Genomic DNA, 27,429 nt, shown 5'->3' on the forward strand with positions numbered 1-27,429 from the left:
TGGGACCTCTTACCTTTACACTGTCATTTTTGCTACAAAGTAAAAGTAATTACAATGCTTAAATGTTTGCATGTGCAATATCGACTACCAAGTGTTCAATTTTTGTTTTCTTTTACAGAAAGATGTCTTATACTAATTTATGTTTGAATGTATGAAAATATTAAGATCATTTTTTGTTTAGCTTTAATATCTAAACTAATATAAATATTTTTTTAGATGAGGCTTGATCGTTTGTATTGGATTTTTTGGACTACTGTTCTCATTTTGAGTGTTATTTGCACAATGCTTTGGTTGATGTAACCCTAACCTTACTTTATGTATCTTGTCGAACAAGATAGACCTGTGGTGCAGTGAATAACGTACATAGTAAAATTCAGTTGTTACACCTTTCTAGGGATTAAAAGTTCAATCTTCAGTGCAGGCAACATCCAAAATACAATTGCAAGTTATTTAGGACTTCTGCCCAGTCATAGAATGAAAGCATGCTAACCCCGTGAATTAAATAAAAAGTTCCGTTCGAAATTCTGTGCAGATTTCCCCAAATTTGAGAGAAAGATATTAGAGTTCAACAAAATACACATGAAAAAGGTTGGAGGTTACATCGACTGAAATGTTATGCAAATGACACTCAAGGTAAGAAAGTTAGTCTGAAATATCCAAATAATACGTAAATATTTGCTGATAACTTTTATTTTTTTTTTATCCTCTTCAGGTATTAGCCACTTAGAATTTACAAGAACAGGTAACCATTACACATGGCGGAAAGTTACTACAACCGTGCACAATATCATTGTCGGCCGATTGTGGGTAGACAATTATGGTGAAATGGATATCACCAACCACACGACTGGTGATAAGTGCCACTTGAAGTACTCAGCCTACAGTTACTTCAGCAGGGAGACACCAAGGAAGGTAATGACCAAAAGACATAACAAATAACTAGACTAATATTAACAAAAATTGTATCGACTCTATGCAGATTGTTTGTTTCCATGTTCTAGTAATTCTGAGTGAAAAAAAGGTTTCCAAAAGTCATCGAAGTTGTGTTTTTTTTTTGTTTTTTTTGTAGGCATGTTCACAAGTGTGATAATATCAATGTTGTATCCCCCTTTCCCAGGAAGTGTATAAAAAAAACAAATAAAGTTTATCAGTAGAACAAAGGTATAGGAAGTTGTTCACCAATATACAAAAAAAGGTAACTAAAATAGGATTGTTGATCAAGGTGTGGCAGTAAACGGAAAAGATATGTTCGGAGTTAGTTTACATGCAGTTTTAGGTGTGGCAGTTAATTTTGTAACAGTTAGGGACAGTTTACAGACTGTCTTGGGTTTGTGAGTGATGAGGACAGTTTATAGATTAACATGGTTGACCGCAGGCCATGACTTGGAGAAGATCGATATGAGTTAATGTTAATCGACAACAAAGCGGCCTCAACAGACCACGTAGATATGGACCATAGCATTCAGAGGGTCGATGGTACCACACGCACGCGAAATGAATCATCCAGAAGAAATGAAAGAGAAGAAATCCATGGCACATAGCGTTGAGATCTGCGTTTGTTGTTGAGTGGGGTACCACATTGCCTCACAGACACATGAAGATCAAAAAGGTGCTCTGGGTTGGTATTTTAGCGAGATGGTTTATAATTTTGTGGATTTTTAGCAAGTCACTTATTAGACATCGTAGCTTCAATAGCTATAAATTGTGACGATATTGATTCATTTCCAGGTGCTTATTTACAATTTGACTGTCGGACAGATGCCGGATGTTTTATTACAAATTGGACAATTTTAAAGGTAGATACTCAAAGACAATTGGGGAGAAGGTTTTATTCAATACAATTTATGATATAAATGATAGATGTCTGTATGTTTGGTATTCAAATTAAAAACCAAAAACTACATGACAAACACCTATAAAGTTAATCTTTTTTTTTTTTTTTTCATCAGCATTGGTCTAAATTAATAATATCTGAAATTTAAAAGAAATTATTCATTCTCTTAGAGTCAACTGGGCCAGGTTTCATCAGGAGGGTATTTGTTTTCTTTTTTTTGGGGTGGGGGTTGTTTAGTGTTATGTATTTATTTGGAAAGAAAGTGATGACTCGTGAATTTATTATATAAAAGAAAGAGTTTTGTGTATGTCCAGCTGAAGAATTGGCTGGGTGAAGAGAGGGAAAGAAAGAAAGAGAGACGAATAAAGAGAGGTACAGAAGAATTTTAATAGATATGTTGCACTTTTGCCCTGGACAATATTGGGTAGCCCTATTAGCATAATATGTAGTATATTTCATGTACTGTATTAGACTAATAAAAAGAAAAATGTGTGCTATAACTCATAGATGTAGAAAGCAGGTGACAGTGCTCTGGTTACATAGCGGTTACATAAAACTGACTCCCTCTTTCATTCTTAAACAGGAATGCTTGACTTGCCAGACAAAATACACAATCAAAACCATTCTGATAGAATGTGTTGACTTTATCAACCATTGTTACTATCACAGCAAAAAAAAAAAATATATAAATATATATATATATAATGAAATAAAGATGGTTTTTCCATTACAACTTCCGCCATCATAGAAACAAAAGAAAAACTTTGCATGCACAACTTTTACGTTCACCACTTACAGTTACTAAGAAAGTGTGTTCCTAGCTAACAATACATACATTTTGTCCCTGTTTAATAATTCTTATACTTTATCCTAGTGGGCGTACTCTCTCAAATATGTAATCCCACTAAGAGAGTAGCAAAAGGTTTTTCACCTTAATGCTATTTACTCCTCTCCCGTAACTTAAAATCACTGCTTGCTTTTATTCATGGGTTCACTTTTTCGCATGTTGTTGAATTATTATTTTACTTTTTACTTATTAATATTGACTACGTACTACATTATTCTTAGAGTTACAACTGCTCATATTCTTAATGGTTTAATGAAATAACAAATTACACTGAAACTACCAGTTCACTATATATATTTAGATTGCATGCACTTACTATTTAAAATAAGAGATTGTAAAAAAAAACTATGTCTGACTTGGTGTACAAATAGCATGAAAACAAAGTTATGTTTACATATTTTACGATTAAACTGGCTTTTTATACTTTAATTCCAAAATGCAATTAGAAATACTTACAATCGATGCTTGCTCATATGTATAAAATAGACGCCAGATAAATTCTCACATTTAAATATACACCTGGTGCAGATTTCATTCATACAATCCTCAACAAAACCCAACTATAAACAATGACAGTAGCTCAAATGAATCAAAATAATAGCTACTAGATCTATTTACTTTTTTAAGAATATACAATACTTTTAAGTGCCTACAGACAACCTTACCAATTCACCACTAAATACTTTTAACAGAATTTATTTTCACTCTTACTTGATGATGGGAATTTATAATAGCACTGACAAAAGCAAAACAGAATACAATTTTAATAGTGGCCATTTTTAACGCATATGTTCAGTAAATCTAGCAAAAAATAACTAATAGTCACACTTTTACGCAATTTTCGATACTTAGTCATTTTTTAAAATGCAGCTTTCAAAAATATGAGGGGAAAGAATTAATAATTAAGAATTCAGGTGATCACTCATCTCCCTCACAGTACAAGCCAATAAGTCCCCTGTGCGTCATGAGTAAGTTGCTGGAATCTGTGTTAGAGAACTAATCAACCATCTCGGCAAAAATAACCTTAGTGACACGCAATATGGTTTTAATTCTGCTAGATCTACAGCAGATGTGCTTACAGTTATATCTCATAGGATTAGCGAATCTCTCGACGGAGGCTACCTTTCTAGTGCAATTGCTCTTGACATATCAAAGGCCTTTGATAGAGTATTGCATAAAGGTTTACTTCACAAGATTTCAAGCTACGGTATAGCTGGAAATGTCTTCTCAATTATTAAATGATTTCTCTCTGATAGGTTCATAAGAGTAGTGGTTGATGGGCAGAAATCAGAAGCGCTTAGTATTAATGCCGGAGTCCCTCAGGAGTCCATCCTGGGTCCAACTCTCTTCCTGATCTATATTAATGATCTTCCAAATCACATCCTTACATCATTCGTAGACATCTATGCTGATGACACTACTATCTATGGTAGCACATCTAAGACCGTAAACAACCAAGTTCTCTCTGATTCTCTCTCCTCTGATTTTGAGCAAGTGATACAATGGGGAAAGAGGTGACTTGTTACTTTTAATGCATCTAAAACGAAGCTTTTATCTTTACATCATCAACGCTCTGATCCCCATCTGGCATCAATTGAAATAAATGGCTCTCGTCTTGGGGAGGCCTCATGTTTTGACAAGCTTCTGGGCTTGACCTTTACTCCTGATCTTAAATGGAACACATACATTAAATCTGTTTCCAAGGCCGCTGGGAAAATGGTGAGATCCTTCTATCGATCCAGTGATATCTCCCTACTAATGCAATTCTCTATCTATATAAGAGCCAGGTACGTCCAAGGATGGCGTACTGTTGCCACATCTGGGCAGGAGCTGCTAGAAAGCACTTATCCTGTTTGATAGAGTTCAAAATAGACTTCGTGGCCTTGTGGGGGGGGGTTCTTTTTCTCTTCCCTGCAATCTCTTTCTCACAGAAGAGACGTTGTGAGTGTCTCTGCTTTATCGTTATTTTCATGGCAGGTGCTCGGCTGAGCTCCATTCTATGGTCCCCCCTCGCCAAACTTTCACAAGAAACACCCGCCTAGCAGAAAACACTATCACTAATTTCCCCTACTCTTTATCTGTGCCTAAACCTAAACGTAGATTCCATAAGCAAAGCTCCTTTCTTAGAACTGCACGCCTATGGAATTGTCTTCCGTTTTTCTGCTTTCCAGCTGACTACAATATGGTTGTCTTCAAGTTTTTGATGAGCCATTCTATATAAGTTAACAAATTTACCGAATCTCCATTACTAACGGTTACTATATTGTCCAATTTCTACTGTATGCTCTTTAACCCTTATCCTCGAGTGGCCCCTGGGCCTTGATAAGTGGTGATGTCTATGTAAAAAAAAAAAAAAAAAGGTTACCAATACTAATAAAGGTTACTTTTCTACCTACATGGGTCATTATTTTTTAGTATTTATTTATATAGAAATATTTACACAACAATTTAAATTTAAATCATTGAATTTATTCAAACGCTCCTTTGGAAAACAAATATTTAAAGTAAAATGGTGCTTATGCACTAACGTTACCATGCTAATTTTTTTTCAAACTAGTTTTTACAGGTAAAATTCAAGTTTTACAATAAATAAAATTGTTAGGGGAAAGTACAGAATAGTTACGAAACACCTGGCAGTTCGTTAATATAAGTGCACACAACTGAATATACCACGCTTTTTTTTTTTTTTTTTTTTTTTTTTACAAAGTTAAATCATTGCGAATTTATTCAAGCGGTCCTTTATTTCGCTAACTCAATCCCCACCTCACAAAAAATATAATAAAATTATGTTTTTGTAGGGGGGAGGGAACTTAGAGAAAATACCATTTGAATAAATTCACAATGATTTAACTTTGTAATCAGAACCAAAAAAAAAAAATACTTTCAGTTATGTCGTGAATATTCTGTACTTTCACCTAACAATTCAGTAAACACAAATAAATTGTAGAACTTGAATTTTCTGTTGTTAAAACCGCACAAATCTATTTACTTATAAAACCCCTTGGGATATATTGCAGAGAAGTCAAAAAAAAAAATTAAAAAAAAAAAAAAAGAATAAACGAATATCTTTTTTGTTTACTAAATTGTTAGGTGAAAGTACAGATTAGTTACTGCCAGTTCGATAACATAACTGCACGCAACTGGAAATAACATGATTTTTTTTATTATTATTACAAATAGAAATCATTGTGAATTTATTCAAATGATCCTTTATCTCGCTAAGTCAGATTCTACCCAATCTACACCATTAATGATTACTACACTACCCCCTTACATTCATTAACCCTTATCCTCGAGTGGCCCTCAGGCCTTGATAAGTGGTGATTTCTTTGTAAAACAAAAATCTTCCCAAATGTTTACTTTAAAAATAGAATTGCTTTATTTTCTAATTATTAGACTTTACTTCTATTACTCATATTTTTGTTTCATTTGTAAATAAATTTTTGTAAGCAACTTCATAAAATACGCACAAAATGATTTCATTGATTCTATAGTGAGCATTGATGGTCCCTACTATTCACTTAATACAAAAGAATACAATTTCAATAATTTACAAGAATAAAATAAGAAATAGCACTGAAATAAGGCTCATAATTGTATTTGCATGGACATGTAAATACAATAGAATTGATTTTAAACATATTTATTGAAAAAGAATATTTAATATTTTTTTAGTTAGCTTTCTTTTATTTTTCTCTGGGCAACACTAGGAAATAGGGCCTGGTAGTGTGTTTGTGTTTTATATATATATATATATATATATATATATATATATATATATATATATATATATATATATATATATATATATATATATAAAAGAACAAATAGTTAATAAAACATGTTAAGAAACACTTTGAAAAAGCGTTAAAAGCATATTTAATTTTAAAACGGAAACACTAAGTAAGTGGATAGTCCTTAATCCACGGAGTTTCGAAGAAATATTTTCCTTCTCATCAGAGGGTAGGATTTAGTAAAATGTGGGATCAGATTTTGCTTACAAAAGTATTTAATGAATTACAAGTAAGTCATAGATCTTACTTGATAACAAAAAGTGATGCAAAGGGAATAGGGTGAAGAAAAAAGTGATTTCACCTTTTTGTTTTATTTTACTTCAGTCGAAGTTCTCAGAAATCAAGGGGCCCACGACCTGGGACTAACACTTGAAGTCTATATGAGATACATAGATATTCGAATGTTCCATTAAAGTTTTTTATCTCTCAAGCACTGAGTTAGTAAAGAAATGAGAACATAATTTTCTTCTCCCCAATTAACCATTTTTATATGTTGTAGTATATCTTTAATGTTGGTCTCTTGGTCTTACTGGATTCCAGGACAAGAATTTATCTAGTCTGGTGGAGTATCCAGCTTCGTGCTATTACTTGAGGTAATATTACTTGGAGAAGGTGCACCATTCCTCAGAAAAGCTGTGGAGTAGCCGTAGTGAGGAGATCTTATTTGGGCTACGAATACTATGTGATTTTGAATATTTGGTCAGGGTTTACTTCTATGGAAAAAGTATCCTCACACCAGATTGTTCTGACAAACCCCTGTACAGAGAGACCTTAGACAATCGAGGACAGTGTCTACTAGGCATTCAAGTTCTCCCCTATGAATGGATAGTCAGGTGATGAGTAAAGTATCCAATGACAGTAAAATCCAAGAATGCAAAATCCAATAAAATTGGTTAAAATTCCATTTGCACAAATCGTAAAATCCAAGGGAATCGTGTAATTGGAAGATGGTCCAAAGTAATCCAAATATATATATATATATATATATATTAAAGTATAATAAGCTCTGTTGTTATATCTAGCATACATTGAGCTTCTAAACAAAAAGGATTAGTATATACAAAGAGTGAAATATAATTGAAAAACATTTTACCAAAACAACATATGATATAATACAGATTATGTTATAAACTAATAGCTGTCCTTTTTACCCGGTCTTGTCTGGCATTAAACAATATATTAATAAAAAGTAACAGACTTTTGCCAAAAAAATAAATGGAAAGAAGAGAAATTGAAAACGAGATCTTAAGACATTCAGTTTACGTCTCGATCTTATGGGCTAGTGTAAACATCAGGTGCTTATGTGATAAAGCTTAGTTGTAAAAAATATAATATGCTGTGTCAATCATTGTTGAAAAATGTCACCATTGTAAAACAATTCCAAGTGGGGTAAAATTTGATTTACCAAAAAGAGAATAGAAATCTGCTGTTGTTAAGAACATAAGCCAATTTTTGAGAAAGGAAACTGGAGAATTAGACTACAATATTGAGTTTTTAGGTCATATTATATTGATGACAGTATATGCGAAATACAATATCTATATCATATTTCTCTTAGCCTATTTGTCCGTTCCACTTTTTGTCAGAAACTACTGGTCTGATGTGGCGGAAATTTTGTATAGATTTTTATGATAAAGTGCAGCGAACTAAGTATTATGGTATCTGTTCAATACACAGTGGTTAATATTAAAGTTCTTCATTTTCTCAAAAATTATTGGGCTGATCTAGTTGAAGTTATGCCTGGGGCTTCATGATAAGGTGCAGCAAACTAAGTATTATGGTATTCGTTTGATGCACAGTTAAGGATGAGTATTTAATGCGTAAATGAACACAACTTTAACTATATTCAACCATTAATTTAGCATGAAGCACAGGATCTGCACAAGCTTTAAAAGTCCTTGAATTTTTATTTTTGCCTCAAAAAGGCCTTATTACTAATATTACCTTGAAAAATCTTTGAAAATATGGAAAATTTCTTGAAAATCATTCTTTACATCATCTCTCGAGGGTAGATGGGATTCTCTTCAGCTGTGGTAGGCACCCCATCTAGTTATGGCGTCACAATAAAAAATACCCTTGATAGCCCTGGCGAAGCATCAAGTATTCAGCTACGGACAAGGTTTGAATCACGCTACAAACTCGTGTAGTAAGTTCAATCTCGGCTATGGCTGTGCTGGATGGATGGATGGATGAGTTTGGTAATGCTTACAATATATTTAAAATAGGCTGTTCCATATTATTAGAGATGAAAAATTAAAATATAGATATAATTTCTTTGATTAATTATTTTACACTGCATACAAAAATACAAAGGTTTTACATACATGAAAAGAAACTGGAATCTTAGGAAGATTTCCATCATTCCAGTAATTATAGGAGCAACCAGACTTATATCATTTTGGATCTGAATGTTTTTAAAGTCAGTTGTCTTTTTTATCTTTACATTTATATAATGCCTGTTTTTCTCTTTTGATGAGAAATATTTAGTTTCGAAATGCCACAGCCTAAATAGGTTTCTCTCTTATTCCCCTTTCTGTAACCCTTATTGACTTGATAATGTAACTATACTCTTTATCATTGTAAGTTGTTATATATATATATACTAGCTGTACCCGGCCACGCATTGATTGTGGCTCAGTTTGTTAAAATGGAACACATTCCTCATAAAAAATTGCATTTTGTATTGTTTAATCATTTTATTATTTTTGCAATTTTTTTTTATCAATAAAAGTTGGGGTTTTCTCCCAAGAAAAGGTGAATTTTTTACCGTAAATTGTTAGGTGAAAGTTTGTTTTTTTTTGTTTTTTTTCAGGAAAACTTGCACTTTTTTTTAAAAAAAAAGTTGGCAGTAAACATTTCTTTTTGAAAACAGAATTTTTATTATAAAAAGAAAAGATGAATGCTTATATGAACACTGTAAATAGGTGAAAGTAGAGAAAAGTTAGTTTTTTTTTTTTCAAGAGACTGTAGAAATTATTTTTTGGTCAACAGATGTTAAAAAAATAAACAGAAAAAATACTCCCATCATTAATTAATTCTGCAAAAAAATAAATAAAATATTGGTTTAGTGTTTAAACATTTGGACAACACTCGGCTGAATTCGGTCACAACGATGGCCGGTCGAACCCTAAACTAATTGGAATCCGGTGTGTGGGTGGGGGGAGTAAATTCTGCATGAGTACCATTTTATATTTTGTTCAATTTTTGTGTGGGCTTTTAGCGATTGCAAAATAACAAATTTAACCAAAATGCAAAAAATTCAACAATTAAATAATTTTGCTCAGCTTCTAATACAGATCCTAGTAAATCAATCCCTCTTATTAGAACACTCAAGGGAAGGACGGAACCAAATCATTGCCAGTATGTTAGGGAGAGGTTCTATTATTTTTTAATTTTTATTTTTGTTTTTTGTTTTTTTTACAATATTTTAAGCAGATTTGACACTCAGTTACCAGATTTTTATGGGTTGCTCGTTAACTTATGATAAAACTTGCGAAGTACGTGCTGGATTGTTGTAAAAATGGAAATTTAAATTTCGCTCCGTTTTAATCTTTTTTTTAATTGTGCTTCTCCCAAACAAATATAATCAAGAGAATAACATTCAACAATTGTACTTTATATATATAAAACACGAAATATTAAAAAAATATATATATATTAACAAAAAAGAAATAATTCCATTTTTAAACGAAAAAAGTCAATTTGGTATATAAAAGTTCCGTTTAGTGATGTCATGTGATGGCACGCGGTGTGAAATAATTGTCCCCAAATAAAAAAAAATGGCCCATCCGTACAATGAAAACCACCTATTTATTATAGAAAAATTAAGTATAATGTTATTATTAAAGAGATACATAGAAACACGCATGGGTACAGTAAACATATTATACCAAAATGTGGAAGCCATCCGTCCAGTGGTTATTAAGACTATTAATTACGAACGAACCAAGAGTTACATACATATATATATATATATATATATATAAAAGATTTTATTTATTTTTTTTTTTTGCAACTTTAACAGTTTTAAAATGCTGTAATTTATTTTCGGTAGCTTCTCTCTTTTTTTTTTTTTTTTATTTTTTTTTTTAACTGTAAACCCCTTTTGGTATATATATATATATATATATATATATATATATATAAATGAGTCACCCCTTATTTTTTGTGGGACCTATTTTTTTATTTTTATATTAAATATTACGTACATAAAAGGTATATCAAATTTCCACACAGGGGCATGTATGTTTTATGCATATATGTATATATAAGTTTAGTGGTTGAAGTTAAATTCTGAAAATAAAAATATAGACACATATATTCGAGTTAAGAATTTATTGTTTGACAAAAGGAATATATAGAAGGGGGTTAATTTCCTTAGTCCATGGATTTTCAATAATGGCTCATATCATCAAAGGAAATGAAATGCAGTTAGCAAAATGTTCAGCTGTGAATAGACACATATTTTGCTTTTCAGCACAAATATTCAAAAATGTTTTTTGGTTGGTGAATGGTAATTATATGAAAATAATTATAGGAAAAGGAATTTCATACAACCAGGGCAGTCCATTATCGAAGGAGTATAATGTCCTCCGGGGATTTAATGCCAGGTAGGCTGAATATTGGTCCAGGGGAGAAGGTAGTAATCCCATATAACAAGAATGCGCGGTTGCTCCATACTGATTTTCCAAAAGGTATACGGGACGGCCATATTTGTTGGTGAGTTGAATATATTTTGGTAGATGTGATCCAAAGACATTTTAGGTGTTGAAACATTGTATCAGATATTGGATGAATATACCGTTCCATTGCATTTTTTTTTTTTTTTTTTTTTTTTTTTATATTTACACCCCAAACAAGGCAAATTGCCACTTTGGTGTAGGGGGCTACTATCAGGGACAACAACTACTGGGGTACTATGTAGGGATTTGGGCAGCAAGATGTTGGTTCACGTTACACTTGAACTTCTGCACGTCAGTACTGTTGGGGAAGCAGGGACCTGGAATGGAATTCCAGAGTCTAGCGGTTCTGGGGAAGAAACTATTGGAGTAGAAAGATCTTTTACATCTAGGGATCTCTACTGTGAAGGGGTGGGATTTAGCAGTCTGTCGGGTTTATCGAGGGTGCTCACATCGTAGGGGCACAAGCGCTTGCAGTTCGTCAGAGCATTCACCACTAAAATACTTGTAGAACAGGCAGAGGGATGCAACATTTCATCGATGGGACAGAGGCTGAAGCTTAAATGCCAGTTCAGGGCCTATAAGGTTTGCGACTCTCTTTTGAACCTTGTCAAGGAGCGAGAGACTAGTAGTAGATGCACCAGCCCAAATGTGACAGCAATACTCCATACATGGGCGAATATTCCCATCGGTAATGGAATTTGAGTTATGTATGCATATTTATGGTGCGATGGAATTCGAAAATTAATGGCCTGGGTTGAAAAATATTCAGAGAGATGATTATTCGATCCGATGTGTTGGACGATTAGCTTCTGGTAAATATTGAGCTTCTCCTTTTTGGCTAGGATCACCCTGAAAGTATTACCTCAAGTAATATCTATCAGGATTTTTCATCTTATCTCGCTTATATATATATATATATATATATATATATATATATATATATATATATATATATAGTTTCTTTGTAACTTTACTTTTTATCTTTTGCTCCTCTTAACCAGGTTGAGTTTTTTTTTTCTTATCTAAGTACATTTACCTTCCCATTGAAAATTTATTTATTTTTCAGCTTAATTTTATTACATTAAAAATTTTCATCTACACTCTCTTTTCTCTACAGGTAACAGGCGTAGTGACAGACAGCTCAGGGAAAGCTCAGTGGGTGTTGACAGGAACATGGGATGACAAAATGGAAGGCGCCAGAGTCCTCAAAGTTGATGAATCAAAAGGGAAACCTACCTTTGAAACTAGTGCACATAAATATGTGTGGAAACGTCGTGCTCCACCGTAAGTCAATTTTATTCCTAATTTCTCTGCAGACTCGCTCACATGTTATGTCAAACCCAGCCATATTAGGAACTATGGATTTTTCTTTTTTTTTTTTCCTCAGCACCAAAATCAACAGTCTAGGCTATTTCTGAAATGGCCTTTTACTTGTTGACTGCGGTATGTTACTAGATCTGTATGGTTGTAAGAGGTCCACCCTCTCGGGCTTTGCCTTCTTGAGAATGGGCTGGTTTATTGCTAATCGCCTGAGGTGCCCTTACCAAAAAATACTGACAGGACTGCCCAAGTTTTCTTCTTTTTTTTTTTTTTTTTTTTTAGCAAACCAAAGTGCTGCTCTTCTGGAGCACTGCTCTTTGAATCTTACTTTCTGACCGTTGTGTCACATAATCTCACTGTGACAGAGAGATAAATACGTCACCATCCAGCGCCATAATTTAGAACAAGTACAGTGATTGATCAAATCGATATTGATTAGACAATGAAATAATTTCTTTTTAAAATCTATAGGATTATATATATAATAGTACTGCTTACGGCTTTAATTACTCTGAAGAAAAGATAAAATTTGGTGGTTGGTTAGAATAAAATTGAAAAATTGAATTGATATTAAAAATCTATGTTATCGACTTAATTGTTGCGTCAAAATTAGGAACACAATAGTACATTGTTATGTAAAACATTTACATTCGCAATCCAGCGATTTCCAAGATTCAAACGTTCAAACTCCACAGACTAACATTCAGTGGTAACATGAATTGGAATAAATACATAGAAGATAGAGTACTGCTACGATATCTGGGTAGAAGCTGCTAAAAACAGCCTATCCTGCCTTGACAGAGTACAAAATAGACTTCTTAGCTTAGTTGTGGGTGCCCTTTTCTCTTCCCTGCAACCTCTCTTCCACAGAAGAGACGTTGCGAGCCTGTCGTTGTTTTATTGTTATGTCCATGGCAAGTGCTCGTCTGAGCTCCAATCTCTGCCCCCCCCCTCGCCAATCTTTCACGTAAAACAGCTGTCTAGTTGAAACTACTGTCAATAATTTTCCCCACTCTTTATTTGTGCCTAAATCAAAACATAGATTCCATGAACAAAACTTCTTTCTTAGAAGTGCACACCTGTGGAACTCTCTTCCGTTTGCCTGTTTCCCACCTGACTACAACTTTGATGTCTTCAAGTCCAACATAAACAAATTCCTGATGAACCCCCCCCTTAAGTAAGACACTTTATCAAATCTCCATTACTAACGATTACTACGATATTATCCCATTGATTATTGTACACGCAATAACCCTTATCCCCAAGTGGCCTCCGGGCCTTGATAAGTGGTGACTTCCTTGTAAAAAAAAAAAAATAAATAAAAAAAGATGCTGCCAAGTTTGCTGCAAAGAAGGTGGGTTCGTTCTACTGAATTAGAAAACATCTCATGCCTGTGACAATATCCTATATCTCTACAAAGCCACCATTAGTTCATGTATGGAATACTGGAACACCATTCGATAGTCTCTCTTTCTCTCTCTCTCTCTCTCTCTCTTTTGGACAGGGTTCAAAAAGGGTCCCTAATCTAATAAGTCCCTCACTGTCTATGAAGGTCCAATCCCTGATCCATCACCACAATACTGAATCCTTGTTTGTTTTACAAGTATTTACACAGAATGTTCCGACAAAATTAGTGTATTATAAAAAATACATTATTTTTTAATCCACGTGTATTATGCTTGTTTTTATTTTTTTCAGAAACATCTTTTAATAGTACAGAAAAAACATTACCACAAAAATCATTTCATTCTATTTTTCTGAAAAGAAAAAAATTAATATTTCATAAAGTAATGTTTTTATAATACAAAAAGCAAATTCAAAGCCGTGAAACATTTTTATGCACAAAAATAATCAAGTATTATTTTTTAAGATATTTAAAAAAAAAAAAAAATGTATACGAAAGGTTCATGTATTTTCTTTTTATGTCAATTTGATTATTTTTAACTAAAACAAGACGTTTGGTTTAATAAGCGGAACATTTATTTATATAAATGCAAATTTTTTTTTGGTACTTGTATAGTTTAATCAAGATATAAAAAAATGAAAATATCAAAAAAAAAAAAAAAAAAAAATTGTATGTATCCGAATGAAGTTCTCCGGAAAAAAATTTCACTTAATTTCATAAAAAAGATTTTTTTTTTTTTTTTTTTACCGCGAAAAAGTAAGTTGTTGTTCGATTTTTAGGAAGAAAAGCTAGGCTAGTATTAAAGCTGGCGGGGAGTGTTGGCACTTTAAACTGAGTTATCTCCCCATGGCATTAAAAAAATTCAAAGATGTTTACCTTTGGCGTACTGTCAAAAAAATGTGTTTTCCGCTGTAAAAAAAAAAAAAACTACTCGATCAAATTAAGTGAATTTTTTTTTCGGAGATCTTCAGTCCAAAACAGATACGTACAATATAACTTTTTTTCCCCCAATATTTTCATTTTTTAATGTCTTGATTAAACTGTACAAGTACCCTTTTTTCTTTTTTTTATCTATATATCTATAAAAACAGAGATGCGTGTGCCACAGACGATTTCTGATTGGTTAATCCAATAATCATATCTCCTAAAAAACTATGGTTCCTACTTTCTTAACTTTACCATAAAATATTATGCCATTATTTATTTTCCATCTTGGGGGGGTCTATTTTTTCCCTAACTTGCCATTTACAAATTACGAAATTACGAAACTTACACCAGCCTCACAATCCAACCTCCGACACCACTTCCACCATTATACCTACACCATCCTCACTGCCGTTATCGTCTAACATTACGACACATTTCCATTTACTAACATGCTTTGTTTTTCAGATTACTTACTTCCCTTATTTATATTAGTAAGATTCTCATTATTATTAATTAATTCACACTTTATTAAATACTGCCTGCCTTCTTATTCCTTAAGATACGAAACAATATGCATGATATAAACACAGCACGAAAACAAACGCTGTCATCCATTCCCAGCACACGCGCGCACACACTCTGGCGTTAGCCGCACACACGTACACACAACACGAAAACAAACGCTATTAGTACTACTATAATTTCCAGCACACACACACACACGTCCACTACCGTCCTTGGCTACGTCACGTTGTTATGGCAACCAAGCCCGCTGACTAACACACGATAAACATACAGTAAATTTGATTTTCTTCATTTCTATGCAAATATTACACAAATATAAATCATATAGAATATCTGTATGAATATAATTACACGTAATAGTTTAATAAAGATGATCATCTAATAAGAGAACCAAAAAAAAAACTAATAGGGAATTAATTAAAAACGATAAAAAATATGCACATTAGCTAGATCTTTTGTAGATGAATGCAATTCCATGACTCATAAATAACAAAGTTGTATTTTCTTTTTAAATAAATAGAAAAAAGGGGTGTTTATAAGACTATCAATACACACAAAAAAATATAGATTTATTTTTGGGTAAAGTTCCCCCGGGTTTTCCTTTCACTTCAGTAAATAAGCGAGTATCCATTTCAGTGTTAAATAAAAATATCTTTGGGATTCATATTGAAATTCATTGACAGCCAAAAACCAATATTATTGTGTTGATTCGATTAGGCGATAGTTCGATGATAATAATAGATGCAGTGCGATGGAATTTTCGCAACTTACAGTTCTTTATTATTATCCTTAAATATATATATATGGTGTTTTATTATATATTATCCTTAAATATCGTTGAATATTGACCACTTAATTAATGGTCTTTTGTTATATATATGGCGTACTATTATCCTTATATATATGATGTTTATGTTTATATAAGTGATAGTGTCTGTGCGTCTGTGTGCATTTCCCTACACTAAAACTCTGTCAATTTTAATCCTACAGATTCGAAATTTGATATACAGGGTACTGAGATTTGGGAAAATCGATGTGATAGGTTTTCGACAGAAATTTGGCGATTAAGTGGTCAATATTCAACGATTTGACCTTTGAGAACTCTACCAAACTCCTCCTACAATTTTGGGTCTAAACACGTGATATTTTAGATATAGATTCCTTGGACATGGATCTAACTTATTAACTTTACTTGATCCCTAAACAATAAATATTAAGAGGTCATAATAGGGGTCAAAGTTTAAAAAATTGACCTTTTTTTTTTTTCTCAGCATACACCTCAAAACACCTGGGCAACGCCGGGCACCGATTGCTAGTAACAAATAAATGTTATCAAAGGCAAGATAAGTTACTTTTCTACCAAACTGAATATATTTTTCGTGTTTTTATTCAATGTAACATTTATTCAGCTCGAAAAACATACAGTGTTTACCGATGTATTGGAAAATTCAAGATGGCGTCTCACACCCTCTTTAACACCGTAAGTTTGGAAAAAGGTGTTATAAATAAAAAAACTATACAAAATACTATTAAAAACCCGCCGAATATATGTTAGCCTATGTCACGGTAACATATATTGAGCGAGTTTTTAACAGTATTTTAACCATTTTTTTATTTATAACAGCTTTTCCCAAACTTACTGTGTTAAAGAGAGAATCAGACGCCATCTTGAATTTTCCAATACATCGGTAAACACTGTATGGTTTTCGAGCTGAATAAATATGTTACATTGAATAAAAACACGAAAAATATATCCAGTTTGGTAGAAAAGTAACTTATCTTGCCTTTGATAACATTTATTTGTTATATATTTGTTTTTCGGAAATCGTAATACTGAATTTCACATGAAAATAATGGTATCCACGTATTCCTCGTATTTTTAGGATGATTATATCCAAAATTGCGAAAATCGATGAGGTAGAAAATTATTTATTAAAGAAAATAAAAAATAGAATTTGATGAAAACGAATGTAAGACACAGGAGAGTTCAAAAGGGAAGTATTTTCCGTTTTGATTCAAATAAGATGGTGGCAATTTTTCACCTGCTAACGATTCTTGTTAACGATTCAGTAATATTCAGGTAACTTCGACTGCATAATTTCGAAGCTATCATTGTAACTTAAATGGAAATTGACAAAAAATCAGTTGAAACTATTGTTTTTTATCTGAAAATTCCATTTATCAATTACAAAATCTCGTCCCAATTCTGTAGAAGCATCAAAACTTTTCACATAAAGTATAAGAAATTTCTTTCCTACACATTCAATTTCCTACCTGCAGAAGCAAATGAATTCCACAAACAAAAGCCATACCTTTAAACTCAAAATTTATTCACAATATAACAGCAATGAAAGTTCTTCGGTTCTGATATAGTGCTTTGCAAAACGGTGGCCCGATTTGTCCCCATACGCATGGAGCCTTTAGTATGAATTCCTATTGGTGGAATGTTAGTTTGTTGTTCCTATGGAAGGATCCATTGAAGATCATGGAGAACATGGCGGGAATGATGGCGCTTATAATTAGCCATAATGTGAGCCTCTTGGACTCGAGAAGAAATAAGATAAGATCCAATAATTGGATAACCTGCCAAACAGTAGTAGAATGTCCTCGATTTGAATAGGTTCAGCAAAATAAGTTGTCTCTGCTTGTAGAGATGTGTTCTTCGTTCACCGACTGTTTGGTCTCCATGAAGGAATTGTCTTGGCTCCCTAGTATATATCTAACACTGCTTCCAGTGGACTTTGAGTTGCCTATTTTTCTGGATCACTCTTATTTTGGTTTACACAATTTTCTTTAATAATTTTTTTCTTTTTCCTCGACAGAAATGGTTGCGAGCGTATGTACTACTTTACCCAATTGGCTTTAGAATTGAATGAACCGGAAGAAAATGTTGCTCCTACAGATTCTCGAAACAGACCCGATCAACGCCTCATGGAAGATGGTAGATGGGACGAGGCAAATAAAGTAAAAGTTATGCTAGAAGATAAACAGCGTGTGGCAAGGCGACGCCGAGAAGCCGAAGCAGAAGCTTCCTTGTCTCAAGGTAATTGGATTTGGCACTTGCATCTTGTCATCTATTTTGACATCCATTACCCCCCCCCCCCCCCCCAAAAAAAAAAAAAAAGAGTGGATCTGTTATAAAATAAATCAAATATTTACATTACGGTTTTCTTAGAAATACTTTCTTCTTATATTTTTTCTTATTATAATTATTTTTATTGCCTTGTATATTTTTATATATTTGTGATTTGTTCTTATTTTATATTATTACTGTATTCTTATATTTTTATTACTATTGTCTTGTATATTTTTATATATTTGCATTCCTTTCTATTTTTTCTTCTCCTTCGTCTTGTCTTATTCTTATTTCTATATTTTTTTCTCATTTATCTTGTATATTTTTTTTATATATTTGCATTTTTGTTTGTAATATCACACTAAGAAAAATGTCAGAATTTTTTTTTCTTTTTTAAATAACCTCAAAGTTCATTTTGCTAAAATAGGTGACCTTCCAAGAATTTTGAACTGAACTTTTTTCTGCTCCACTGGTGTAAGCTAGTCTCATTTCAGTGTTTCATGACTTCAGTAATGCATCTAGCATAGAGAGAGTGCTCAGAGATGGCATCCTTGTACCAGACTGGAGTAAGATCTGAACTAAAAAAATAAAACAATGATTATTAATAGCTTCAAAATACGAGGGTTTTTTTTTTTTTGTTTTTTTTTAATTTTCTTGTGACTTAATTAGGTATCAATGTTAACTTATATAACTGAAATTTAGAAATAACTTTCAGATTACAGCTTCTGTAAAATTAAAGTCCATATAAGTAAAGGTCAATATACGAGATAAAGCAATATTATTAGTGAAAATTTGGAATTAAATTCAGTAAATAAAAAAATTGACAACAAATTTATTATTCAACAGGAATAGAAAAATCTAACATTATTTCCTTAATCTTTGACTTTTCAGCTTGTTCAAACTTGGCATACCCACAGTGTCAGTTTGAAATATTGGAAAATTCATAAAAATTAAATATTTTACTGAAAACCTCATCAGTTCTGCTCACATTATTTCCTTTAAAAATAAAATTGCTGTTCTCTGTTGGGAATATGCTTCACATTGGGAAACTAATTTAGAAAAAATAATTTTTCCTAATTTCAACATATGAATACGTAGAGTTGTTACTTAAAATGTATTTATTTTTTTTTTTATGTTCAAATATTATGCACAATTTTTTTTTTTTTTTTTACTATTTTGGTGTTTTTAGTAGTTTTCTTTGTGAGCGTGGAGTTGCCCTTTACTCCTAGGTATACTTTTAATTTAGAATGATAGTACCTGTCATGACGTCATCTATTAATGAAATGCAATCTGTCCTGGTCATGACAACATGGAATTGTAACCTCTGGTGTACACATAAATCATAAATAAATATTTGTAGATATTAACTATTAACAAAACTCGGCTAGCAGAGATTAGACCATTCCTTTAATGATCCAGTCCCTGTTGATTTTGTGGTGGGAGTTTAGTTCTGCGCAATTCTAGGAGGCTGATTCTCTCAGGCTTTGCTCTCTTTGAGGTGCTAATCACCTGAGGCGCTCTTACCAAGAAATGTCGACAGGGCCCACCCAGGCACTTTTTGCAGGTCAGAGTGCCCTTCTCTGGGGGCGCTGACTTCTCAATCCAAATTTCTAACTCTGGTGTCTAAGTTCTTGCAGTGTGAGAGAAGTAAACATTAACTATTAACAAAATGAATGGATTCAGCATTAAATTATCCTGTAAGTGTTGATATGCCGTAAAATAAAACAATTGCATATAATATTTTAAAGTGTAAAAAGAAAATTCACCATTAAATGACACAAGAGTTGATATGCCATACATAATGCAAGCAAATACAGCAAAATAATAACCAATGATAACATGTTGCCAAAATGAAAAATGACTCTTTGATGTTTTCTTTTTCATTTTTTTGTCATTGTTTTCTTGTTTTTCAGGTATTTTTCTTCAGTTTTTTCTTTGTTTGTTTTTTTCCTTTGTTTTTCTTTTTCTTTCTTTTTCCTTTGTTTTTCTTTTTCTTTCTTTTTTCTTTGTTTTTCTTTTTCTTTCATTTTTCTTTGTTTTTCTTTTTCTTTCATTTTTCTTTTTTTTCTTCGTTTTTTTTTCTTCAGGTTTTTTTTCTTTGTTTTTTTCTGTTTTTCTTTTTTCTTCGTTTTTCTTTTTTCTTCGTTTTTCTTTTTTCTTCGTTTTTCTTTTTTCTTCGTTTTTCTTTTTTCTTCGTTTTTTTTTTTTTTTTTCGTTTTTTTTTTTTTTCCATGTCATTTTTTTTCTCCCCTTTCATTTTTATTTTCCCCTCCATTTTTTCCCCAACATTTTTTTTTTTTTCTATGAATTTGTTGATAACTTTTGTTATCTTGTTTTGTTTATCTTTCCTCCATTGTTTAGATGAGGGAGATAGTCCTTCTGGTAAGACCAACCTTCTTTCTGTTTCTTTGTTTAGCCTCTAATTTTTTGTTCACTTAGATGCAATTGCTGCCACCCTCAAAAAATGACACAGTGCCTTAAACACCTTTAAAATGGTATAAAAAGTATTTCCACTTGCCAAACTAGCAATAACTCGGCTGATCAGAAGGAACTATGAAACAGAATTCATTATTTATTTTGTTTTGTTTTTTTTTTCTTTGCTTATTCTGATTACACCTTTTTATTTATTTTTTAATAGGATTTTGAAAGTTCGATTTGAGTTTCATTTGGTCATCAAATTATTAATTGAACCAAATTGTTATAAAACTGGAAGTAATTTTTGTTAATGTGTAAATGTTGTTTTGATCTCAGCTTATACAATTATTGGATGCACTTAGTATAAGTTCACATTTCTTTAAAGGAAAATTTGAAGATAGGCCCCCCCCCTTTTGTGGTGTCACATGACCCAAAAGATAAGAGATTAAAAAAGGAGCTTTATTAGCCTAATTTAGATGTCAGGAGCTAAAGAATTTTATTGCTTACTCTATTGGCTGTCCTAAGCACTGTGGCACTTGCTTTTTTGTTTCATTTTAATTCTGTTGAAGTTCTCAAATCTCCTGGGTCAAACACTTGATCTCTATATGAGAGACATAGATATTCAATTAAAATTCTCTTTTTATCTCTCAAACGTTAAGTTTGTAAAAAAGTTGAGAACGTAATTTCCCCTCCCCCAACTGACCATTTAACTATATTGTATACCTTTCTTGTGTTCTCTTGGTTTTACTGGATTCCAGGACAAGAATTTATCTTGTCTGGTGGAGTATCCATCTTTGTGTTGTTATTTGAGGTAACATCACTTGGAGGAGGTGCACCATTCTTCGCAAAAGACCGTGTAGGTTAGCGATACCAAGGAAATCTTATTTTGGCTGCGAATTCTATGTGATTTTGAATATTTAGTTAGGATTTACTTGTAAGGCAAAGTATCCTCATGCGAGATTGTTCTCATAAACCCCTGTACAGAGAGACCTTAGACATTCGAGGATAGTGTCTAGTAGCCATTCAAGTTCTGTCCTTATAGACATTCAAGTTCTCTCAAGTTGTGGCATCTCTTTTTTTTTTTTTTTTTTTTTTTTTTTTTTTTTTTTTTTTTTTATTAGTTTGGTCAAGCTGGGGATGGCGCATCCTACCAGATGCCAAGCATTCACCTACTAACTCAGATATTCCAACAGATCTTTTTTAGATTCTAACTGTCCCTTTAAGTGCAATTGTTTGAATCTCTCTTGCACTTGGTTCACCGGGTATATTTGCCAGGTGTTTTTTAAAATTCTTTTTCACAGGACCAGTTGCTCCTATAATTACTGGAATGATAAAAATCTTAAGATTCCAGTATCTTTTCATGTCATACGTAAGATATTGGTATTTCCGTATGTACTAGTTTATGTAGAGAGAAGCGGGGTGCTAGGACTTTTTTTTTTTTTTTTTTCTTTAAGAGTTAATACTTTAAGTTTTCATTTATAAATGCTAAAATAAGTATATTCATAACGAAATAGTTAAGAACAAAATTCAAAAGAAATGAAATATACTTATACAAAATCTACAAAATCCATCAATTTAGAAGCAGCCTTGAATATAAAAACACAAGTTTCTCACAAATGAAAAAAAGTGAATTTTAACTTGACCATGCCATTTAGGACATAGTTTTTGGTGAGAAGATTCAAAACAACAAAAAAAATAACACCTTACACTTATTAACACTTATCCTCAAGTGGCCATCAGGCCTTGATAAGTGGTAACTCCTTGGGGGGAAAAATGTAAATAGCTTTCAAAACTTTCCATGTCTTAATACATCTGCTAAAAATTGATTTTCTGTTCAACAGTTTAAATGCTTTTTTAAAGTAGAAGCCAGCTGAAGATATGGTTAAATACCATCAAAGCCAATGTCGAACCTATTTCTGGTTCGCAGGTTTACAGTTTTTGTCACTGATCCTAGAGACTGCCCATGACTATCTTGTCCATGGTGGACCATCATGATTGGTTTGGATTCATTCAGGATGCTATTATATTGTGTATAAGAAATATAAAATTAATTTAACTTATCTCTCTCTCTCTCTCTCTCTCTCTCTCTCTCTCTGTTTTTACTCATCCCAAACAGGGCATATAGCCTCATAGAACATAGTAGGCTACTATTTTAGATTGTATCTAACAGGGGATAGTGGGGAGTTGAGCAGTGAGATGTCTTCTGCAGGTTAGTACAGTCAAGGAAGCAGGAAACAGAAGGAATTCCAAAGTCTAAAAATTTGAGGAGAAAAAAATATTAAGAATAGAAAGTTTTCCAGTATCTAAGGATCTCAATAGTGAAGGAGTGGGATTTTGCTTAACATTTTTACCAAATTTTTTAAAAGTTGTAAAGCTCTATTAGAAAAGATATTTAACTATTTATAAATAAATACAGCTGTCTGATGTCCGAAGTAGGCTTCTTTTTTTTTTTAATTGATATTTGACCCTCTCTTATTAGCAATACACATGGCTGTTAAAACGCTTTGGATAATTAGATTTCTAAGGGTTTCTGCTAAAATAGTCATATTTTAAAAACCAAAGCACTTTAAGTCTTAAAAATACCACCGTTTTGTTTGGAAATGAATATACTTTAAAATTAATTAGTAAATAATAACATACATTATATATTTTTAGAGCTTTAAGCAAATAAAGTGATAAAAATGTGAACGTCATAAAATGGCATTTTCGGTAAGATTTTGTAACGCCCCCCCCTCCCTGATTTCTAAACATTTGTACCGTGTTTCTGTGAAGAATTTTTTAATGAAATTTGGAAATCAGCCAAAAGAGATGTCATTTTTAATAATTTCGAGTGTCCAAAATTCATTTGACCACTCAGTTTTTTTGATGTGTTAAAAAAAAGATTTCAAAATGATGAGTATTGAAAATTTTGAAAAAATTTTCTTTGGATACTCACTATTAAATAAAACAATTTTTTTACTATGTTTATTCGTTAAAAAGATGATTGGACAGTGTTTTCTCTAGTGGTACGTAGCAATTTTAAAACATAATATCCGAAAAAATCGTTATGAATTTGAATCAAGACTTCTGTAGTATTAGTGACAGCAGCAGCAGTGATAACATGGCATAAACAGATGTTTTGTTTTTGTTATTTTTATTCCAAATCGATTTTTTTTTTTAATTGAAAATCTGGTTATAAATAAAAATTCTTACATGTTTAGTTAGAGCTATTTTGTTATCAACCATACAAATATTTTTAAAAATTGGGTAGTAGTAAATTTTAAAATATTTTAACAAGCAAAGATATGAAATACGATTGTTTTGGTTCATGTGTACGAACGGTACACACACTTCTAATTTTCGTCCTTTAAAAAATGTTTTTAGTGAATTATTATCGAATGGAAACTAATCTATCCAATTATTAAAAAAATAAAATAAAAAAATATTTGTAGGAGGTGCTCAGTTAAAAAATAACAACGGTAGGAAAAGACATGAAATGTAATTAAAAATCAAAATAACATTAATTCAAAATTTTTAACAATTTGTCAGCTTTAGCAAAAACTTGTTTCTTTTTTTTATATTTAAATAGAATTTAAATACTTGATATTTTCCAAGCATCATGTTTTCTGTTACAGGGACGTCACTTTTTTAAATAACATTTATTTTTGTCTGTTTGTCATAATTCTTGTAAAGTTTCACAATGGCTATCAAACACCCTCTTAAAAAAAACTGGCTTAATTCTATGTCTAATCCTAGGTATGAGTGGCAAGCCTCCTCCTAAAACCTTTAGCCTTAACAATAACGCTAAGTACAAGTGGCAGAGCTCCCCACTAAACAAACTTCCTCTGTGAGCTCATATAAGCGTTAAAAAAAATAAAAAATAAAAAACGTTTAAAGAAAGTGCACATAATTAATCTCCCATAAAAAAAAATAAATTGGTCAGCTGTCCTGAAACGCTAGGATCGTCTTGAAATGGTGAATTATTTTACATTTCTGTGAAACCAACCTTCACTCTAAATTCTAAAATTGTTTTTGTTTTGTTTCTATCGAGTCTTCAGGATGTTCACACATAATTTTCCTTAGCTCTATTATTAACCCAACATCAGAGTGGCAACCTCCCTACCTTCTCATAATTGCACAAAGACCCTCTTAAAACCATGCATAATCGCCTTTTAGAAAACAAACAAACAAACAAAAAAACACCCAGGATTTATCTATCATAGGAAATGGGGGGGGGGGGTAACTGCCCTAAAACGCTCGAATGATTCAAAATGGGAAATCATTTTACATTAAATTCTAAAATAATTTTTGTTTATCTTTTAAAGTTTTTCAAGTTGTTCACATGCAATTGTCTATAAAGGTAGAATCACATATTTTGGAGAGGTGATAAGATGGGGAGGGGTAACAGAAGGTATTAATCTACAATAATACCAAAGAAATATTGCAATATATTCATTTTTAACAAATCCTAGATTTCGATTTCAGTTTTTGGCACATAAAATGCATTACAACTAAACTTTGAGTTTTCTAACTTCTTTTCTTTTAATGAATACATAGCATTTTTAAGCAATTGCAGCATATTTATGTGCATTTACTGCAGATTATTTGGAAACCATTCATTTCTGGAGATTTTCAGTAGCATATTCAGATTCCTTGCACAAAAATACACTTATATTGCTTAGTCTTGTGTTTTAACAAAGATATGACATTTTTACTGAAAAAGTAGTGCAAAAAATGTGACAAAACGCATATGGTCTTAAAGTGGGGAAAATATCCAAACACGCAAGGCATAAAAATAGTCATAACTTCCTTGATTTTAATTGGATTTTAAAAATTCAAAAAGATTCGTTCTTAGCTTATCAAGCTCTTTCTATAGATACCAATATTGAAATATTTTAAGCCAGTTAAATATTTTCACGTGTATTGCTATTATTATTGACCAGTTGTTTTTATTTGTGTGTGTGTATATATATTATATATGTGTGTGTGTATATATATTATATATGTGTGTGTGTATATATGTATATGTGTGTGTGTGTGTGTATATATATATATATATATATATATATATATATATATATATATATATATATATATATATACACACACACACACACTAGCAAAAAAATGCAACCAAAAGCCTGTTTTTGCTAGCTTGGGGGATGGTGTCATGGCAAAAGAAAATGTTTAGCACTGATATCATGACAACATAATAGATATTACACTAGATTATTTCTTAAAAGAGGAGGTAATTCCTAGGAGAAAGGGGAGGGGGCTTCCATTTCTAACCAGTGGAGCATCACAGATATCAAAGAAAAAGTCTACCAGACATGCGCATGCATTATGGTGCTGTATCAGAAGAAATAATAAAAATTGACTTGAGAAAAAGAGGGATAAATTAAGACCTTGTCAGAGATTATTAGTTTGGTGGAAATACTTTTCATTCCAACTTTGTAGAAGACACTCAAAACTTGAAGAAAATGTTGTTTTGTTAATTTTTTTTTTTTTTTTTTTTAATTCTTTAATATCACGTTTCTGTTTCGTATTTTTTGCCATTCAACATAATTTTTATTTTGTTAACAATGCTGCATATGTTTGTGTGAAGGTCAAATGTGAGCTGTCAAACATGTTGACCTATGTAACTGAGTAGTAGGTCAAAACTGCAGGAATGAGTGACAGGAATTTGATGTGACGACACTTCTCTTCTTCAAAAGAGAAAAACATTTCTCTGAAAATGTTATGAATCGTTTCAAGAAAATTAAATTATTTAATTCAAAACAACTTATAAATGCATAACTTGTGATATGTAGTTAGAAAGTAAATAGTATGGAAAACTTTGTTTCAAATGAAATTGTTTAATATATTGCAAATTGTTCAACTTGCTATGAAGGCAACTTTTACTATTGGTAGCTTCTTTTTTTTTTTCTTTTTTTTTTTTTTTTTTTTTTTTACAAATGAGGCCTGATTCTTGTTAAATCATAAGTATTCAACCATATAGTTATTTTTCTTTTCTTTTTTTAATTTTTGGATTATTGTGACAACCCATGTTACATACGCATTTATTTCTGCAAACATAGACATATGTGGTGGTGTGATTTTATAGATGTTACTTTGATTGGTAGTTTTAAATCAAACATTTATCATGTCATCATTAGTACCAACAATGGAAAATTAAGTTAAAGAATAAAAACTATAAAAAGAATCGTTTTCTGGCATAATAATGAGAAAAAAAAAGTTGAATTTAGGTACTTGTACAGTTTAATGAAGACATTAAAAAATGAAAATATCAAAAAAAAAAAAAAAAAAAGTTATATTGTACATATCCGTTTTGGACTGAAGTTCTCAGAGAAAAAAAATTCGCTTAATTTGATCGAGTAGGGCTTCTTTTTTTTTTTTTCACAGCGGAAAAACGTTAAGATGCATGCATGCTGAAGGTAGCCATGTTTGGATGTTTTAAACACACTATGGGGAGATAACTCAGTTTAAAGCGCTAACACCCACCCCTTCCCCAACTTATATACTAGCTTTTCTTCTTGAAAATCGAAAAATGGCTACCTTTTGATCGGTATCATAAATTGTTTTTGTTTTCGCTGTAAAAAAAAAAAAATACTACTTGATCAAATTA

The 27,429-nt window shown here is 31.9% G+C and overlaps 1 protein-coding gene across 7 annotated transcripts in view; it reads left to right on the forward strand.

The window, feature by feature from the left end:
- Window positions 1–27,429, forward strand: part of LOC145268357 (oxysterol-binding protein 1-like) — a 273,488-nt gene that overhangs the window by 226,727 nt on the left and 19,332 nt on the right. For 4 of the 7 annotated variants that reach the window (XM_080123886.1, XM_080123883.1, XM_080123882.1 and 1 more), the window contains 4 exons: window positions 713–912; window positions 12,275–12,441; window positions 18,157–18,377; window positions 20,772–20,792. In XM_080123886.1, the coding sequence (XP_079980012.1) occupies window positions 713–912; window positions 12,275–12,441; window positions 18,157–18,377; window positions 20,772–20,792 (609 nt within the window). The remainder of the gene's footprint in view (window positions 1–712; window positions 913–12,274; window positions 12,442–18,156; window positions 18,378–20,771; window positions 20,793–27,429) is intronic. The other 3 variants (XM_080123889.1, XM_080123884.1, XM_080123888.1) reach the window with 1 other exon arrangement.

This window comes from Euprymna scolopes, chromosome 43 (assembly GCF_053919585.1).
Source record: "Euprymna scolopes isolate OS-2025 chromosome 43, ASM5391958v1, whole genome shotgun sequence".
NCBI lineage: Eukaryota > Metazoa > Mollusca > Cephalopoda > Sepiida > Sepiolidae > Euprymna > Euprymna scolopes.